The 20,317-nt window shown below is 34.3% G+C and overlaps 2 protein-coding genes across 2 annotated transcripts; both read left to right on the top strand.

Moving 5' to 3' along the window:
* The first annotated feature begins 2,686 nt into the window (after positions 1 to 2,686).
* LOC112507789 (ER membrane protein complex subunit 8/9 homolog) lies at positions 2,687 to 8,308 on the top strand. Its single transcript, XM_025112500.1, has 5 exons — positions 2,687 to 3,039; positions 3,142 to 3,288; positions 3,982 to 4,041; positions 7,833 to 7,984; positions 8,085 to 8,308. The coding sequence occupies exons 1-5, from the start codon at positions 2,830 to 2,832 to the stop codon at positions 8,113 to 8,115; spliced, it is 600 nt and encodes a 199-aa protein (XP_024968268.1). The 5' UTR covers positions 2,687 to 2,829; the 3' UTR covers positions 8,116 to 8,308.
* Positions 8,309 to 12,465: 4,157 nt separating this feature from the next.
* On the top strand, positions 12,466 to 18,531 carry LOC112508073 (DNA-directed RNA polymerases I and III subunit rpac1). Its single transcript, XM_025112854.1, has 9 exons — positions 12,466 to 12,637; positions 12,813 to 12,998; positions 13,733 to 13,862; positions 13,951 to 14,034; positions 14,157 to 14,350; positions 15,694 to 15,789; positions 15,895 to 15,988; positions 16,932 to 17,048; positions 18,214 to 18,531. The coding sequence occupies exons 1-9, from the start codon at positions 12,527 to 12,529 to the stop codon at positions 18,315 to 18,317; spliced, it is 1,116 nt and encodes a 371-aa protein (XP_024968622.1). The 5' UTR covers positions 12,466 to 12,526; the 3' UTR covers positions 18,318 to 18,531.
* The last annotated feature ends 1,786 nt before the right edge of the window (positions 18,532 to 20,317 follow it).

Raw genomic sequence — 20,317 nt, 5'->3', positions numbered from 1 at the left:
AAACAAATTCATCAAAAAAGTATTATATGAAACAATTTCACAAGATTAACAATTTCATGAAAAAATTTCATAAGATTAATGACGGATGAAAGTAGTTTTACGGTTTTTACAAATTGGAGTGATTTTCATTTGATCGTTCATATATATATATATATATATATATATATAATGTCTCTATAATTTAGGTAGATTGAAAGTTAAAGCTAATTAAATTTAAAGTGAAATTACCAAATCAGTCTTCTTTATAGAGAAATACATGTTTTTCATTTAAGGGTATAATAGTCTTTAACTTATTTAATATGTTAAAAACTTAAAATAATGGGAAATTTTCTTTAGACAAATACTACTCTAAGAATGTGACACATCATTCTTTGTATGTTTTGCTTTTATACAGGTATATAGAAATGTAATAATCATACATTCATATAAATGTGCGTTTTTTTATCGTAGACATTTATTTTCAGAACTGTAAAAATAAACATTTAGTGTCATAGAATTAGTCGAGATGCATGTAAGTTGATTCAGATATTATGGTTTATCCATATTATTATTTTAAAATGTTTGTTGTAAAATATTTTATTACTTGGAATATTTGTACAATGCAATAGCAACACGATCCAACCTTAATTTTGAAGTTGAAAATTCGAACATCCAATCATGTTTCGCTTCATTCTCCATCACTCTGTTTTATTATATGGTTTATGTGGGGGCGTGTATTTACAAACGATATATATGTGTGCGTGTGTGTGTATGTAAAGGTTCGCGATGTAGGTGGAGGTTCAAACAAGAACCTATGTGATTTACGAGAATGTGATAACAACCTCTAAGCCAATGATTGTGCTCAAAATCACATCTTAAGAAAAGTTAAAGTATTTTTTAGACTTAAATAAATAGTAAAACACTTTCGAATATTCTGAAAACGTGGAGGGTAAAATTGGAAATTGATATCCTAAATTTCAAATAACACGATGTATAGTATTCCGATCATTTGTGTGATGATAATCATCATCGTCGACCTTAGGTTATCACAAATAGCACAAAGATAGCTTACATTCATGTTCGAAGGTGAAACTGAAAGCAAGGAAGAAACTGAGTTAGGGCAAGCGTATACTTTTGTTCGAAGGCGTTGAGGATGAAGATCATACAATATATTTCGAAGGTGTCGAGGAAGAAGATCAAAGGTATGTATCTGATAACAATGACCACTGATAAACGATGGGGAAGATTCTTACCCGATAAACACATACCAGATAAAAAGCTCCTACTGAATAAGTGTTTACCAGTGCCACTTACCTTATCGGGTAAGCATGACAAAAGTTGAGAACCTACCCCGTAAGAAACATAACAACAACGAATAATCTTATGGTCCGTTTACTAAACGCTTACCGGTAGGTGCTTATCGGACATTTTTTCTTACCGAATGAACATGGCAAGGGTCAAAAACGTTTCCCTGTAAGAGCAATGATAAATATGAAGAATTTTACTCGGTATGTGAGGGTGATGACTCTTATATGGGTAAGTGCTTACAGGGTAAATTGTTGCGTATGATACCATTTTGATGTACTACAGTCTTATCGGGTAAAATAAATTATAATGTTGACTCCTAACAATAAGCGCTTATTGGGTAAGCATTTAGGTAGACGACCCCTTATTTGGTAACTGTTGAAGAAGACTCCTATCCGATAAACGTATATCGGATACAAAAATCTTATCAACATTCTAATTCGTTGCCCGAAAATGTTTCGAATAAAGTAATGGGCCGTTTACCAAACACTTATTCAGATAAGTTTTTACAAAGTCACATTACCTTACCAGATGAATATGACAAGAACAAAAAATATTACCTGGTAAGAGTGAAGGCAAAGATCGAGTGCATTATCCGATAAGTGAGGGTGACGACTCTTATTATGGTTAGCGCTTACCGGGTAAATTGTTGCATACGATATCGTTTTGATGGACTAAAATCTTACCAAATAAGTAAATGATAGTGTTGAATTTTACCGATAAATACTTAGGGGTTTTTGTTTACCTCCTAATAGTTCCATTAAGAGGCAGCATCTGAATCGTAAAGAGGTGAATATTGTTTGACAAAAAAATTTGTCTCTTAATGGATTAAAAACCCTCTGAGTGATTTTGTATCATGAGTCTCCCTTAAGGATGATAATTTGCCCCAACCCGGTGGGGAACCCGACTCAACCGACCTCGAACGGGGATCCTCGGCAGACTCAAACCAAGAGATGTTTTTCATGGGGTTTGACCGGGAACGAGATGTTAATCCCCGTACCCGCTAGGGACCGGGGCCGGGAGCTATTACTAAAAACCAGGGTCCAGGATTACAAAACCCGCCCCATCCCCGTCCTGTTGCCATGTCTAGTCTCCTTTAACCATTAAGCGCCATAATTTCATTGTAAACAATTACCAAATAATTGTATTTTATTTTACATTATATCATCTGAGTCTTTTAATCATTTTGACCACTTAATCATTATATATTAAATATCCAACAACCGTCAAACAACCTTATACAAATAAACATTTAGTAAACGACTCGTAAGCAAGGTTGATAACTCCTACGGTAATTACCGACATTGGTATGGTAATCCATCCAAAAATATTTTTGTAATTTAGTCGGAAATTAATTATTGATTAATCGGCGGCTGTTTAGGCGCATGGCCCAAAACGAATGGGCCGGACGTCGAGATGTCGGCATATCCGCAAGGATCATCGGCTGAAGATTCCATCTAGTCGTCATCGGATCTCTCTCCCCACTACTTCTGGAAACTGCGTGTTGAATCAGGCGACTACCGGAGCCAAAACCCTACCGGAGTGATGAGCAACGGCGGCGAGTTGAGATACGTGATCGGTCAAAATGCTTACATCAAGCTCATACTCCATGCCTTGAAGCACAAAACCTCCTCCGTTAACGGCGTCCTCCTGGGCCGTCTCTCAGGCGATGTAGTGGAAATCACCGAGTCGGTTCCTCTTTTCCACTGTTCTCAGATCGGACTCCTACCTCCTCTTGAGATCGCTTTAATTATGGTATCTGCCTCAATTCGCCTCTCGTAGTTCGTTCCTTCTGATTTTAGGTTTCATCTTCAGCTTTTTAAATGTTTTTCTTTGAATCGTTCAATTGTGTAATAGATAGAAGAGTATTACAGTTCACAGGGATTGAGTATTGTGGGCTATTTCCACGCCAACGAGCGATTCGATGATCTCGAGCTCGGTACCGTTGCTAAGAATATTGCCGATCACATTTATCGTTATTTCCCTCAAACCGCGGTGCTCTTGGTACGTGTTCTCGATCACCAAATTAGCAGTATAATAAGTTGATTTCTGCCACTCAGTTCGTTAATAAGCATAGATTTCGGGCCTCAGCAAGGGACACAAGTAAATTCAGCTTTTACTGCACAGAAATAAACTTGAATCAATTTCAAATTGCACCATCTATTTCTTCAGGAAATGCTACATATGGAATTTGGACTTAAAACCTGTTATATATAAGTTCGAAATTGGTATTGATTTTAAGCTTGCACGGAAAAGAATGTTAAAAGTAGTATGTGACGGAATCTTCAGGAGTTCGGCATCTAAGAGGTATAAATTTTGGTGTAGAAGTTGATGCGTTGCTCTTTTTCCACCTAGTGCAGGTAGCAACTAAAAGATGTAATTGCTCCTGCAGCTCCTTAGTGCTCTTAGCAAAAGTAGCGACTTCAGATCGTCAAAGGACATGGTCCCCTATACAATTCACAACTCACTATACAACTTGTAAAAGTAGACCCTAACTGTGGACTGGGGAGAGTGTTCTATCAAATATATTTGAAAGATCGATCGAGTTGAATACAAAACTTGGAAGGAGGTTTTCCGTGCACCAGACCCTGGGGGGTGGGGGTTTTACCCTGTAACAATGCTAAATATCTTTACTCTGATAAATTAGCTTGTAAGAATAGCCTTTTGTCTTTTCTCTAATATTTTACATTGTTGCAGCTAGATAACAAAAAACTTGGAGCTTTGAGAAACAAGAAGGATACGGCTCCTGTAATGCAGGTATGATCAACTAGAATGGTTGGTTGTTACAATTGAATTTTACTTTCCTTGATGACTGAGGATAAGTTTCTGATAAGAAACTGATGCTACTTCTGTTCCGGAAAAGATAAATTCATGTTTGACCTACATTTCCAGCAGGCTATTTCTTGGATTGATGGCCAATATACTTTTCTTCAGTTTGGAAAAAAAACCGACATATAGTAAACCATATAAAACTGCTCTTATTTAAAACATTTACGCTAATGGTAAAGTAACTTGGTTTGTTCAAGTGACTCCACAGATAGGATTCATATGCAACCTGCCTGTTGTAAAAACCCAAACCAAACTGATCAAGTATATCCTACTCGAAAGTAGGGTTTCGAAATGTAGGATGTACATAAACCTTTCCTCTAGCCCGAGGATGGAGAGATTATTTCTGTGGGGACCTTGGCTTGCGGAAAAATGTGGTGAGATAAGAGCTAAACAGGAAGCTGTTATTTTTTTGGGGGGGTTTTGGCAGCTTTGAAAAGAAATTGAAGCCCATGGGATATAGGCAAAAAATAAAAGAACAAAAGTGTGTCTGAGCACAAGAATAGTAAATAGTAACAACTTCAGTCAACAGTGGCAATAATAAGAGCCTATGTGATTGAAATGATTAAAACCAATAAGGGCGCGTTGCGGGTAAAGCATGAAAAAGACTATGCCACAAAAAAGTACTCGGACCAGATCCTCTTCATCCAACCACACCAGGGTATTTTCATTTTATATGTTGGCTCTCTACCACCCTGCCCCCTACAGTAGCAACTAGTCCCAAAAAAAATCTGCTACCTTAATCTTCTGTCACCAAGAACTCTTATCCAAGGTCATGTTCTTATTATGGTCCAAGCCCGCCATGTCTAGCTTCAGTTGCTTATCAATGTTCTCCTCAACCTGCCCCTCCTCGTGCTGTCAACCGTTATGCTTTTCACTCTCCTCACTGACATTCATCCGTGATAGGCTCAACTCATAGTTCTGCCCTTAAAAATCTGTTTGGTATCCTGTTCCACATGTCCATCTCAATGTCGTTGTCTTTGCAACTTCCAGCTCCCTCTCATGCGCCATCTTTATTGCACAGCACTAAACACATACAACAGGGTTGGTCTGATGCCCACTTTGTAGAATTTGCCCTTCAGTGTTGTACTTTTATTGGCCAACATCCTAGTATTCTGCCCGACATGTCCATCTCAACATCCTCATTGCTGCAACTTCCAACTTCCTTTCATGCGCCATCTTTATCGGTAACACTCACACTCATAAATTATGACTGGTTTAGCCATCATGTGGAATTTGCCCTTCAGTTTTAACAAGAATTTGTCACATAGCACTCCTGCAACTCTCCACTTTAATCATCTTGCCTTTATGCGGTGCATAACATCGTTCTCGACATATCCCTCCTAAATCATGGAGCCTAAATACCTAGGCTCTCCATTTGAGTTACCTCTGTTCCTCAATATTGGATTCCAACCCCTCGTCGTCACGCAACCTGCCTAAACTGTTTTGTGTGACTACCACATAACCATACGATGTTGTGCAAGTTTTATCCTTTTTTTAGAAGACATTTATACAGCTTTTCTTATTGAAATATACTAAAATGTTCATAACATTGATCCTTCATTTTTCTCCTAGATTTATGTTATCATTTTTCCTATTTGATTAACCTGGGTAGGTTCAATTACTGGATTCATAAGGGTACACGAGGCATTGGCTGTTCTTTTAGATTTTCATTCTTCATTTGAGATCTGTAGTTAGAAATTGGAATCAATCTGCCTAGTTTGTGTGGCTAGCATGGCTTAAGGTACACATGTATCATGCTGTAAAGATATTTCATGCAGTTGTCTTAAAGCAACTGAAGATCCCAAAAAGGTTACATAGTTATGTTGCCAAGTAATGTGTCCTATAACTAGATGATTTTATTGTCCCGGAGGATACAGTTAGGTGATAAGCCAATTCTGTCACACTGCATACCAGTTGAAATCGACAACTAATGTGGAATTTAGCTTGCTTGATGTTTCTGGACTGTTAATCGTATATGATCACAAGCAGGGTGGACCTATTAAGAGGGGAGCCGTGCACCGCTCACTCGATTATTGCAAGGGAGAAAAAAATTGGTGTCTGAGAAGTGCACCTGCTTGATTTTGAGGGGTTCCCTTCAATACTTTGAAACCAAATTTATAACAGAAATTAAACATGGGTGGCATGGTTGGATTAGTACTCTACATGTAAGAGGTCACTGGTTCGAATCTTACATTGAGTAAAAGTTTAGTTTTTTTTTTAATCTTAATTTTAGGCTGTAAGGCTGGCCCAGAGCATTGAGTTAGGTCCTACAATGCTATTTTTGAAAAAGGTTACAAGAATCGAACTCACAACCTCAGGTACAATTATAGACATTATTACCACTATGCCAAGAAAACTTTTTATTAATTTTTCTCCCATTTTGATGTTATTATTTTTTCATGATTTATTTTCGTTCTGAACATCAATTCATGTTCATCTTAAAGATCATCGTCATCTCATTCTCAAAGACAACATATATTTATTTTAAAGATCAAGATCGATTCCATTTGAAAATATTCCCCAAATCGACACAATTGACTCTTCTCTGGTCAAAACAGCGCCAACTCCCCCCCCCCCCCCCCAAAAAAAGGTCAAACCGTGATTTTACATTTTTATGGACCAACCTTAAAGGTGCATCCACTCAGAGAAATTCCTGGGTTCCAATGGTTTATTGTTTTTGACCACCAACTATCTTTTTAAAATGATCACAAAAAATATTAAAACTGAAAAGGACGCATATAAAGATAGTATGTACAACTACACCAACCTACAAAGTGATTGCAACAACCACCCTGAAAAGCAACCCCCTAAATGACCGTAAACCTGATGCAATAAACTGAACCCTACTACAGTCACCAACTAAATTAAGCAAAGGTCGTTCTTGGTATCTTTGTTGTGGTGAGGCTTCTTTGGGACATTGAACGGTAGCAGCTATGCCATTATGTCATGGCATCAAAATTACTTGTTTTCAATTCGCATTTCTTGTTCTTTTATTTGTGAGATTCATTATTACCAGATACCATTGGGGGGTGTTTACTTTTCCCTTTTCCCATTAAGCCCTATTTGTGTTTAGTTGTTTGTTCAGATTAATTTGTTTGTCTAAGGGACGGGAGACCAATGGGTTTGAGGGAGGCAGGGAGAGAGGGATGGACTATTTTTGGGGCATTTCTGGTATTAATTTGTTTGAGGTGTCTTAATGGGGACAAGTGAGGGGTCCTGGCTTATTCCATATAGCCATTTTGGCTTAGGGCCTTCCTACTTTTTTTTCCCTTTCCATGAAGCCCTTTATGAGCTAAGTTGTTGTCTGCCTGGATAAATTTGTCTTGTCAGTCTGGTGATGAGAGACTTATGGTTTTGAGGAGGCAAAGAGAGAGGGTTGGATTATTTTTGGGGCATCTTTGGTATTATTTTGTTTGGCTTGATGGCTTAACGATTAAGCTGTAAAGGAACACTCCTGTATGGCTGAGCGATTAAGCCGTTCATATCATTAAGCTCATTAAGCTTTGGAGGTTGAAATAAACCCAAACCTTCTCATTCCCAAATCCAAAAAGGGTTGAACTGAAATTTTATTTTTAGGTGGTCATGCTTCTAATCAGAAAATGGTCATTTATCAAAAGGACCCATATTTGCACCTACTTGTCGTAAGCCATGATCTTTATATCTGAATAATTGCACTACATTGTTCTTACGTAAAAATTTCCGGTCTTTTTCCTTGTCAGCTCTATACACGAGACTCCTCTAGAAGTTGGAACGTAGCCAATCGGATTACCACCAAGGAGCCATCTGCCAATATCCTCCTCTTGGATTTCACTTCATCCGAGAAATGGAACGATATCGTAGACTTCGATGACCATCTTGATGACATAAGCAAGTACGTGTCGTGCCCTCCTTTCCTTCGGAATCATGAATTCAATAGTCTGTCGCATCGAAAACGGAAATTAATGCACGACTTTCGTTGTTTTCTTTGGCAGGGATTGGCTGAACTCCGAACTCTTCAAGTAATGTTTCAGTTTTGGCTGCAAAGATAGACCAAGATCCCTTCCTTTTTTTCCATCTCATGTAACCTGTGTGTTTATTTTTTTTTGGTTTATCAAAGTTTTTGACTCAAAATGAGGATTATTATTAACTTTTAATGGCTGTAGTTGGAAAGCACTGCATTATTATGTCTTAAAAGAAAGATTGACTTGACTGCTTTTATGTTCTGTTATCATTTACTTTACTTAGGGGCCGTTTAAGAATCAGTTACAGGTAAAAGTCACCACTCTTACAGTCTCACTTACCTTATCAGGTAAGATTCTCGAACAAAAGGGATTTTTGGTAAGCATCTCAGGTCCTATAAGTGCTAACTAGGTAAACTCTCCACCCTCGTTTATTGGATAAAAGTCTTCACCCTTATTTCATTTAGCAGGTAAAATTTTCGATCTTTGGCATGTCTCTTATCGGGTAAGATTCTTCGGTTCTTAACATTTTTCTTATCAGGTAAGAAGATATGTCTCATTTGGAAGTAGGTTTTGAGGGGTAAGATATATGCATATAGTTCCTTTATTACGAGGAAAGATGATATGAGAATGTCCGGTTTACGAAAAAAATTCGGGGCGTATTTATCGATTGAAACGACTAATTGTAGTTATTTTACAATCGACCATATTTTACAAGTTAATTGTCCGACTGGTAATCATCGTGTTTTCATATGAACACTATAAACCACGACAAACAGATCCTGTAAATTTCAAACAAAGTAAGGATACGGAAAGGGTAAGATGTGCAGTTGTACGAGTACATTTTCTTTTACCTTAAACTAGAAGGATACTCGCACAATGCAGTGAGATATGTCTTGATTTTAATGTTTCATTTTATTTATTTTTACTGCCGATATAATACGGTGTTACATGGTTTACAAAAACGGTAATGTTTTTATTTTTGAACGAAATATAAATTTGAAAACAGTTGTATTGATATTAATATTAAATTAACTATTTAAGAGTTTTTGTTTTCTGTGTAATTTCTTTAATTCGGTTTTTAATTATGTTTAATAACAAAGTAGTTTATTTTTGTTTAATAATATAATTTTTAATAAGAATGATAATTAAATATTCTGTTAAATCTCAATGATTATCCTAATTATATTTTAATTATTTATATTTAAAAGGAGGTGTTTATCATGTATGGATTGTGAAGATTTTTTCCATATATCGAATGTGCATGTTTTTTAATTGGAAGGAGCATGGTTGGAGAAAACGTAACTTTCTGCATAAAGTTTTTTCTTAGAAGCTTATTGAACAAGTAAATAAAGTAGATGATTGACTGGTTCCATACTAGAAATAATCGCATAAAATCCTTTGACTGACTAATCCTTAGACAAAGGGTCGAGAAACTCAACGACACTGTTCTTGAAGAACTTGGGGCCGGACCTTCTCTTCGTTTTCGCACTTCTGTATTATTGAGTTACCATCAAACAACTATGTATGGCTAACAAGATAAATTGTGATTCTCATCAAAGCTCATTAAGCTGCTAACAAAATGCCACTAAACCTGGGCTCACACATTTATCATACCAAATTACAACCCTAATTACTATTTAAGGGTGAACACACGTGTCCCATGTTTGTTCAATTTAGTTCCATTTTGTCCCGCATAAGAACAAAACAAACATGAAACAAGTGTCATGTCATGTTCTACACTGTTTTACGTACCAAACACACCCATTTGCAATTACTAGAAGGGTACTCGCACAATGTAGCAATACATCTCAATTTTAATGTTTCGTTTTTTCTTTGTCTCAGTCGATGTTATAATATGGTTTTATGTGGTTTTGAGAAAACGTAATGCTTTCATTTTTAAATAAAATATAAATATGAATATATGATAAAAAAAAATGAAAAAAATATTGATATTAATACCACACTAACTATTTAAAATATCTCCTTTTTTGCGTCTTTCTTTAATAATTTTTGGTTTAATAATATAAATTTTTTTATAGAGATAATAATTAGGTATTTTGTTAGAAGTTAATAACTATCCTAATTATATTTTAGATTTTTTATATTCAAAATGAGATGTTTATTCTTTATTTAATTATGTTTATCTGCAGTTAGTTACATGAAGCTTTAATAAGTTGTACTTACACATAAATTACTTGTAACCTTTAATTTTAAGTAATATGCATCAATAAATAGTACTTAATGCATGAAAAATGATTTTTAAGAATTTTTATCAAATGCTTTATAATATAACTAGAAGCGTACTCRCGCAATGCAGCGAGATACATCGTGATTTTAATATTTCGTTTTATTCTTTATCTCAGTCGATGTTATAATATGACTTTATATGATCTTGAGAAAGCGATGATGTTTTTATTTTTGAATAAAATATATGTTTGAAGATATCATAAAAAATTGACAAAAATATATCGATATTAGTATCAAATTAACTATTTGAAATTCCTTATTTTTGTGTAATTTTTTAATTCAATATTTTTATAATTTAATTTATTTACAATAACGAAGTAATTTATATTTGGTTTAATAATATAATTTTTTATAAAGATAATAATTATTTATTTTGTTGGAACTCGATAATTATTCTAATTATATTTTARATTTTTTRTATTTTAAAATGAGATGTTCATYCTYTATTTGATTATGTTTATYCGCAGTTATTTATACGAATTCAAATATCGAACTTTAATAAGTTGTACTTATGCATAATTACTTGTAGTCTTGAATTTTAAGTAATATGCATCAATATACAATACTTTATGCATAACAAAAATATATCGATATTCGAATCAAATTAACTATTTAAAATTCCTCATTTTTTGTGTAATTTCTTAATTCAAAATTTTATTATAATTTAATTTAGGTACAATAACAAAGTAATTTATATTTGGTTTAATAATATAATTTTCTTATAAAGATAATAATTAATTATTTTGTTAGAACTCGATGATTATCCTAATTATATTTTAGATTTTTTATATTTGAAAATAATATGTTTATTCTCTATTTGAGTATATTTATCCGCAATTAGTTATACGAATTCAAAAATCGAGCTTTGATAAGTTGTACTTTTACATAATTTATTTGTAATATTTAATTTTAAGTAAACATTGGTTTTATTATCTGCAGTTAGTTATACGAATTCAGATATGGGATGAAATCGGATAGGGATGAAATCGTTTAGGGATGAATGAGTTTATTAGTTTTTAAGAGTTTTAGCCAAATGCTTTATAAGGTAGTATAGATAATATTCTTACGATTTAGTGAAGTAATTTATTTTTGGTTTAACAATAAAATTTTATAAAGATAATGATTCTGTTAAAAACTCAATGATTATCCTAATAATATTTTAGATTTTTATATTTAAAATGAGATGTTTATCATGTATTTGATTATGTTTATCTGCAATTAGTTATACAAATTCAAACATGAAGCTTTAATAAGTTGTACTTAAACACAATTTACTTGTAATCYTAAATTTTAAGTAATATGCATTAATACACAGTATTTTATGCATAATAAATGGTTTTTAAGAGTTTTTGTCAAATGCTTTATAATATAGTATAGATATTGATTATATAATTTAGATGTAAATTTCGTAATGATGATGAATAAGTATACAAAGTTGTATAAATTTATCTATAAATTCTATACTATAATTTTAACAAATTCAGACATTTATCAATTTATAAAAACAAACAGTCTAATTGATTTTACTTTCAAGCTTCGACAATATCTCTATACTATATTTGATTATGTTTATCTGCAATTAGTTACACGAATTCAGATATGGAGCTTTAATAAGTTGTATTTACGCACGATCTACCTGTAATCTTGAGTTTTAAGTAATATGCATTAATAAACAGTACTTTACCCATAAAAAGTACTTTTTAAGAGTTTTTTTGTCAAATGCTTTATAATATAGTATAATTTTTTTTATAATTTAATTTAAGTTTAATAATGAAATAATTTATTTTTTGTTTAATAATATAACATTTATAAAGATAATAATTAAGTATTCTGTTAGAACTCAAATGATTATCCTAATTATATTTTAGATTTTTTATATTTAAAATGAGATGTTTATCATGTATTTGATTGTGTTTATATGTAGTTACATGAATTCAGATATGAGATAAAATCGGATAGAGATAAAATCGTTTAAGGATAAACGAGTTTAAGAATTTTTAAGAGTTTTAGCCAAATACTTTGTAAGATAAGATAGATGTAGATATGCTGAAGAAGTGAAGTTGAGTAAAATGGAGGGATATTTTTATACTTGCAATTTACAAAGTTATATATAAATTTGAAGCCTCCCCCCTTTTAAACCCTAACCTTTAAACCCTAATTTTCAAAACCCTTCGTCTTCGTCGTATTCGAACAACACCAACAACCGGCAATAGAAATTTTCCACCATGCCAAAAATTCCGCTTTGGGATTTGCCTGAACTGCCGAAGAATCAGCTTCCTCCTCATCTTTACCTCCAGAAAACTCGAGTTTTCTGCAATAACGATGCTCCCACCCATGTACGATTCTATGTTCCTTAATCATTTTTGTCTCTTAGCATCTTCTACCCATTCACTGTAATCCAATCCTTTTTAGCTTAAATCTGTAAATTTTGCGATTGAAGAAACTGATGTTTCGATTAGTGTTTGGTTAAAAGGATGTCTGAATTTGGGTGTTTGATTTTTGATCATGAAGACAGAGAACATACACTACTCTGGTGCATATGCAGCATTGGGAGTCGATAACAGCTTAAGGTTGGATGAATTCAGGAAAAACTTCAAAGTTAAGGTGATTAAGCTCAATGAAGAAGACATGGAGTTTGATTTGATCGGGATTGATGCTTCTATTGCGAATGCTTTTAGAAGAATCCTAATATCAGAGGTATATTTCTGTTATGTAGTATGTATTCATGGATGATGCTTCTATTGTTTTATATGGTTGTTGATTTCATAAAGTTTGTGATATCTCCTACTGGCTTAATTTGATCACATTGACTACTTTTTTATTAGAATTGTGGGTCATCCTGTTTAGGGTCATTCCAATCTTTTTGGAGGGCTGATCGATTGGACGAGCAACAAATAAAACAAAATCTACAAGTTCATACCATATATTGTATTAGAAGTCTTGCAAATTGATACAACAAAAGTATCTTAAAGTGATAAAGAAACATATTAAATTAGCTTAATTAGAATCATTCTTCAAAAGCTGGAATTAGGAATTGCCAAAAGTGGCTAACAGAGAAAACTTAAAAACATTATAACTGGGCTAAAAAATGTATAATGCGAGCTAAAAGTTAAAACATATATAATTGGGTAAAGGCTAAAACATTAATAATCAGGCAATAAGAATTTTGGGGGCCTTGTCCCATATTGCACATTGGAAGTTGGAACACTCTCAGGCATGACCAGATCACTTCTGAATTCCTGCTGAATGGGATTTCCGGAGATTGGTGTAGCCCATTAAACACTGGACTGCAATTTTATTCATTAAATCTTGCAGTTCAGAGGTGAATAAGACCAGTATCTGTGTAATATGTGTACAATAACTGAAATCATAAGTGATTGTATTGAATGACTGGTGAAGCTGCATTACATTTCTTAGTTCTTTTTATACAGCTGCCAACTATGGCCATTGAGAAGGTTCTTGTTGCTAACAGTTCATCGGTGGTACAAGATGAAGTACTTGCGCAACGACTGGGTCTCGTACCAATAAAGGTTGACCCAAGGCTGTTTGATTATATGTCAGGTTTGATCTCCTAGATTCGTATTCTTTAATGCTCTCTTTACACTTCTAATCTGGCGCTTTTTACACCATTAACTTCTCCCTTCTTCAGAAAATGATGTTCCTAACCAGAAAAACTCCATTGTTTTCAAACTTCATTACAAATGTGATCGAGGATCTGGTGAACGACGCACAGGTATCAAGAACATTCTTACAGATGATGCTTCGGTCTTGACTTTTGAATAATATCTTACAGAAGCTAATTCATTTTCTTATGCTGTTCCTTCTTTATTTGATGATCATGATAATGGAACTCAGTGTACTCTCATGATCTAAAGTGGTTACCGTTTGGGAGTGAATATGTTCTGCCCACCGAAAGCTCTTCAGATTCAACATCAAAACCAAAGACGTACACATCATTTACTTCCAGCCAAGACTCCCTGCCAGAATTTGCCAATAATCCTATCACCGTCACACCTGGTATCATTATATCAAAACTTGGGCCTGGGCAGGTAAACATCAATTTAAAATATTTACCCAAGTTTACTTTTATTTGTATGTTTGTAGCTCTGTGCTAATATTTTCTATTGCCATTCTTGCTGCCAACCAAGTGTTGCAAGGTTAATCAAGAGATTATTACCTTCCAGTACTTCTATGATGAGTCGGAAAACTAAAGATCTTATCAGAGGGTCATTGGCCCAGAGGTATCCGGGTTACCGGAGAGCCCAGGCTCTTAGGAGGTCAAGGGTTCAAACCTCACCGTAGGTGAGGAGTGTGTGCAAGTATTTGCCGTATATATATATTGTATACTTCAATGAAACAAACTGAAGGTCTCTTTAGACATCCCGCTGACGATCAGCGATTAGCAACCTTTCTGAACCGCTTTTTCAAAGTTTTTGTGCAAGGTCTATGAACCTAGTAGCTCATCCTGCAATAATGCAATCTTATAGTTAGTGTATATGAATGTTTTCAAGGGAACAAATATCTTGGTGTAAGTTAAATCTTTCTTATTTCAGCTACTTTGTTTTTTAACTTTCTGAGGTGGCCAAGTCTCAGCCTTATATGAACTCGATTCTGTTTTTCCTGTATAAGAATGTACGAAAGAAACTCTAAACAGCCTTGAGGGCCGACTCAACTGACAAATAAAGGCTAGATCTTGGGGCTTCTCCTGATAGGTTGCCCGTTCGAGTCTTCTTAGAGCCACTTGGGATTTTCTGGCTGTGATCTTGAGGTCCCCATGGGATTAGCCTGGACACCCTCGGTTACAAAAAGGAAGACTTTGAACCACCTAATACTTTGATTACAACAACATGAGAGAGATACTGTCATCTTTTGATAGCTTGTAGATAGCTTCCTGCAGACCCTTAGAAAATGTAATTCAAACAACTCAAACCTAAAGATTTTGGGGTCTCTGTGCCAATAAATAGAATATGAGTGTTGAGTGAACACACACTGTGTTTACTAATTAACCCATCCAGCAGATTTCCAACAAATAAATCATCGATTAGTTTCTTTTCTTTACCTGCTTTTCCTATGAAGTGGTGCATTAACATTGAATTCGATGCTATTATCTTGTATGACTAATGTAGACTAACTTTTGGTAACTGTTGGTGTCTGGGCCAGCTTGCACACACCTCGAACAATTCAATGTGGCCCTGACATTAACAGTGCATATGCGCTAGTGGTCTTGAGGGGACTTGAACTGGTAACCTCTTTGGGGAGCAAATCCAAGGTCTTACCAGTTGAGCTACCCCTCAGGGTTAAAAATGGACTAAGTTGCTGGTCACATTATGATTATTGTGAGGAATTATCTCAATTCAAACTTTTCACGTGGATTGGTTCTTTACATGTGCAGGAAATCGAGCTAGAAGCACATGCTGTAAAAGGTGTTGGTAAAACACATGCCAAGTGGTCTCCTGTGGCCACTTCTTGGTACAGGATGCTCCCTGAGGTGATAACATAACTTCGTTTTCAATTCTTGACAGTTTTTTTACAAATATCTCGATTCTCATGTGATGGAAGTATAGAATGAGAGTTTTTTGCTCGTCGATTTTAGGTTATATTGCTGCAAGACATTGAAGACGATGATGCTCATAAACTTGTAAAGAAGTGCCCAGTTAATGTGTTTGATATTGAAGACGTGGGTAAAGGTACTTGACTTTTCCAATCAACATACGGTTTCTTTTACGTAAAAGCTAGTTGGGTATCAGTTGGTTATTAGTTAGTTTTATGGAGTTCAAAGAAAAGATGGAACAGACTTACATTTAATATTTTACCAATATAACCTCAAAGTAAACCTAATTCCTTTATAAAACATCAAATACGCCCCCTCTTTAAATTTTATTTGCTCTTTAAATTTTATTGATTGTATTTTTATGCTCTTTAAACTTTCACTTTACTGTCTTCAAAATATTATTTCTATACGTTTTCTATATTTTGATTAATTTTTGTAATTTTATGAAATATTAATAATAAAAATAATAATATAGAAAAAGGTATAAAATAAAAATTTGAAACTATAGAAGCTTTCTATTTTGGGGTCATTTTAATCGTTTTGATGAAAACTTTCTAATGAAATATTTTATTATAATTTAATAAATACATAAATTAATCAAATATATAAACCACTCGTAGGGGTAAATTGGTTATTTTATCTGTGCTGTCCTATCGAGTTCTGTCATAAGCTGAACAGTTGTTCTGTCCGCCAGCTTTCATCCTGAGCCAAGATCGAACTCTTCATGTCGAATTAATAAATGGATAGGGCCCCACAACTTCAATTAATTTCTCCTGTCTAGATGCCAAACGCACCCTTAAGGTTCTCAAATGAACCTCCTTCATGCTTTATAATATAGTATAGATAAATGCATCATGAGACTACAATACTAGACTTGCTATTTTCTTTATGTTGACTTCCTTTTGGAAGACGAGAATGCATATGCATTTGTTCGTTTACGATTCTAATGGAAGCACCCTTGTATATGCACACATTTTTCCTCGCCATTTCTGCTCCTTTTATCCAAAATTTCTAGAAGTAGTTTCCTGTCGAGCGTGGCTATAACTAATTCTTGATACAATACTACTTCTTTGGAGCAGGTCGGGAGAGGGCAACCGTGGCTCGACCAAGATCTTGTACTTTGTGCAGGGAATGCATTAGAGAGCCCGGATGGGAGGAAAAGGTGGCACTACGACGTGTGAAAGATCACTTTATTTGTAAGTAATAATCACGTAGTTATTGGTATCTATGTTTATTTGTGTTAGAGTCTCATATCAATTAGACTTGGACACTCTCTTTAGTACTCCCTCCGTCTCAAAATAACTGTGCAATTTAAAAAATAGTTGTGAAGAGAGATAAATTAATTAAGGGTAAAGTTGTCATTTGGTTAATTAGGGAGTAATAATTATGAATGTCTAAATTGTAGACATTTTTTTTTGGGACGGAGGGAGTATGTGTTAAAAACCCCATTTTGTTCTCAAGGGCTAATTTGGTAGATGATCTAATAGGATTTCCACATATTCTAACATGGTATCGGAGTCCCATACATGCTGTTGAGACATCTTTGCATGAGACTTGAAATCGTTGACATCTTTGCCTGTTTGGACCTCTTTTTTTTTTGGGGGGGGGGGGGGTTGTAAGAGTCCTATATTTGTTATACTTTGACACTTTCTGTTCAATATATGTTGGAACCCGCTATTCTCCTTAAGGATCTTTTGGAGAATAATCTAAAGGAGTAACACATATTCTCACAACTTGTTTATCCTCCATATGTTACTACAACAAAAATTGGTTTTTAAGACGTCAAAAATGTCTTAAGTGTTCCAATAAGCTGTTTTATAGGACTTAAGTTTATAAGACCAAACGGTAAAGCGTCTTATAAGAAAGTGTAGCAATAAGTTATAGTACGTTTTTGTACGTATGTCTTAACAAGCTTGTAGAACATTTTTAAAATAAAGTGTCATGTTAGCTATCTTATAAGTCACTGTTTGAAAAAAGTGTTCTATAAAAACAAGCGTCTTGTAAAAAGATGTGTTTATAGGACACTTCTCAAAAGTGTGGTCTATAAAATAGCTATTACGATGCTTTATTTCAAAAATGTTATGAAAAGTTTGTTAAAGACACCCAAGAGCGTTCTATAAACTCATTACAACACTTTTAGATATGACATTTCATTGTTTGATTCATAAACTTAAGTCATATAAAACGGACTTTGCGGACACTTAGATGTCCTACAAACCCGATTTTGTCGTAACGTACCCTTTGATTTCATTAACGTCACACCTCAGTTAGTGGTTACCGATTTGGGTTAAACTTGGTTATATTCATGGATTACAACAAATCGGATTAGTTACTAATTATCTATGTTCTTTCGTGTCGTAGTCACTATAGAGTCCACCGGAGCTTTGCCCCCGGAGGTGTTATTTACTGAAGCCGTGAAGATCTTAGAAGACAAGTGTGAACGCGTGATAACCGAGCTCTCATAAGCCAATTCTTTCTCGTTCAATTCAAGTTATACTTTTTTTTTGGTGATTTTGATGTATAAACTATCACCTTATTTGTAGTTCTCCATCTTGTATTAGTTGCATTTCATGTTCTAACTACGTTTTATTGAAGTCGAGGTCACTTGTGCGTCGTGTGTCGCTTTATTGATCATTTGCAATAGTAAATAGATCGTTTTTGGAAATGTACTTGTAATGTGCACATTTTCGTTCTATAAAGCAAAATAAACAAGCTTAGTATATCTCAACTGGAGGTAGAATTGGGATATGAGGAGCGTAGGTATGGCAACGGGGTGGGGATGGGGCGGGTTTTGTGATCCCTGGCCTCGGTCCTTGGCGGGTACGGGGATTAACATCCCGTCCTTGGGTTAATCCCCGTACCCGGTCAAATATCTATCAATTTTCGGTTAAAACCCGGTCAATCCTTGGTCAAATCCCATGAAGAATATCCGTTAGTTTGACTCTATCAGGGATCCTCGGCCTCGGCCCCGACCCCTGCCCCAATCCTGGTTTGAGTAACATCCCCCGACCCTGGCCTCGGCATCGGGATCCGTTTTAGCGGGGAATCTCCGTCCCCGTTCGGGTCGAGTGAACCGGGTTCCCCACCGGCCACCGGTGGGGGCAAATCATCATCCTTAGAGGAGGGTATGATGTACATAGATTTGATCTTTTAAAGCGAGGTAAGCTTGAAATTCAAAAAACTAGATATAAGTTAACGATAGCAATACAAATAGAACCAAGTACAGGGTAAACATAAAACCTAACTATCGACTTTCTAACCTTAACATGATTTTCTACAGTTCCAACACTGCTTAACAATGTTTAAATCGGTTTCATGTGGCTTAGGGGTTGTTTGGTAATTGCTGAATGGTTTGGTACAAAATGATTAAGTAGTCAGAATGATTAAGATACTCTTATAATATAGTGTAAAAATGAAATATAATTGTTTGGTAATTATTCAGAATGAAATTAGAGTGCTGAATGGTCAAAGGGATGACCAAGATATAAAATCATTAAGAGGCAAAACTTTATTTTTGTCAAACAAGATTCACCTCTTAACGATTCAGATGCTACCTTTTACTGGAACTATTAAGAGGTAAATAAACAATCCCTTATATATAAACAATATTTCCTCTATGTGTTTTTTGGTTAGATCTGTTTTATATCGTTACGGTTTATGAATGCTTTTTTTTTGTTTAGATTTGATTCAGTTTAAGAATTTTTTTTGGTATAGATTTTGTTTCATATGGTTTTGATCTACAAAAGATTATGTCTTTGTTTTTCTCTAATTGTCTCTGTAATTAAATAACAATATTGCAAATTCAATGACAAAAACCAAAACTTTAAAACTATAGGGACTAAAGTTGTAATTGTTTAAATCTATAGGGACTAAAAACACAATTTACTCTATGTTTTTAGAGTAAAGTTTAATTTTGGCCCTTTAATGTTTGTAAATTTCAACAAATATCATCTTTAAATTTTAAATTTTTAAATTTTGAATTTGGTCCTTTATGTTCGTCAATTCTCAACGATTTAACCCTATGTCTAATAATTGTTAACTTTCTCCGTTAAATCTAATTAAACAAGAAGTGTTTTAGTTATTTTTACTATTTTTATTATATTAAAATAAAAAATATTATATTTTAAATTTAAAAAAAAATAAAAGATGGTGGTTATTTTTTTTTCTATTTTTTCATTTTACAATTTAAAACTAAAAATATAATATGTTTTTTATTTTAATATGAAATTTAAAAACTCATGAAAATGACTAAAATGTCCTTTATTTATCTGGGCTAACAAAAAAGGTTAACAATAATTAGACGGAGGACTAAAACCGTTGGAACTTGTCAAACATGAGGGATCAAATCTAAGTTTTAAAAATTATATTAGGATGTTCAAAAAAACCGTTGGACCGCTTAAACCGGTCAAATCAAGTCATGGCGGTCCGATCTGAAAATAGCCAAATTGTTCAGTATGATCTAGTA

The sequence above is a fragment of the Cynara cardunculus genome (genome assembly GCF_001531365.2).
Source record: "Cynara cardunculus var. scolymus isolate 2C chromosome LG 2, CcrdV1, whole genome shotgun sequence".
Lineage (NCBI taxonomy): Eukaryota > Viridiplantae > Streptophyta > Magnoliopsida > Asterales > Asteraceae > Cynara > Cynara cardunculus.
The sequence above is the reverse complement of the archived record's forward strand: the minus strand, read 5'-3'. Positions and strand labels throughout refer to the sequence as shown.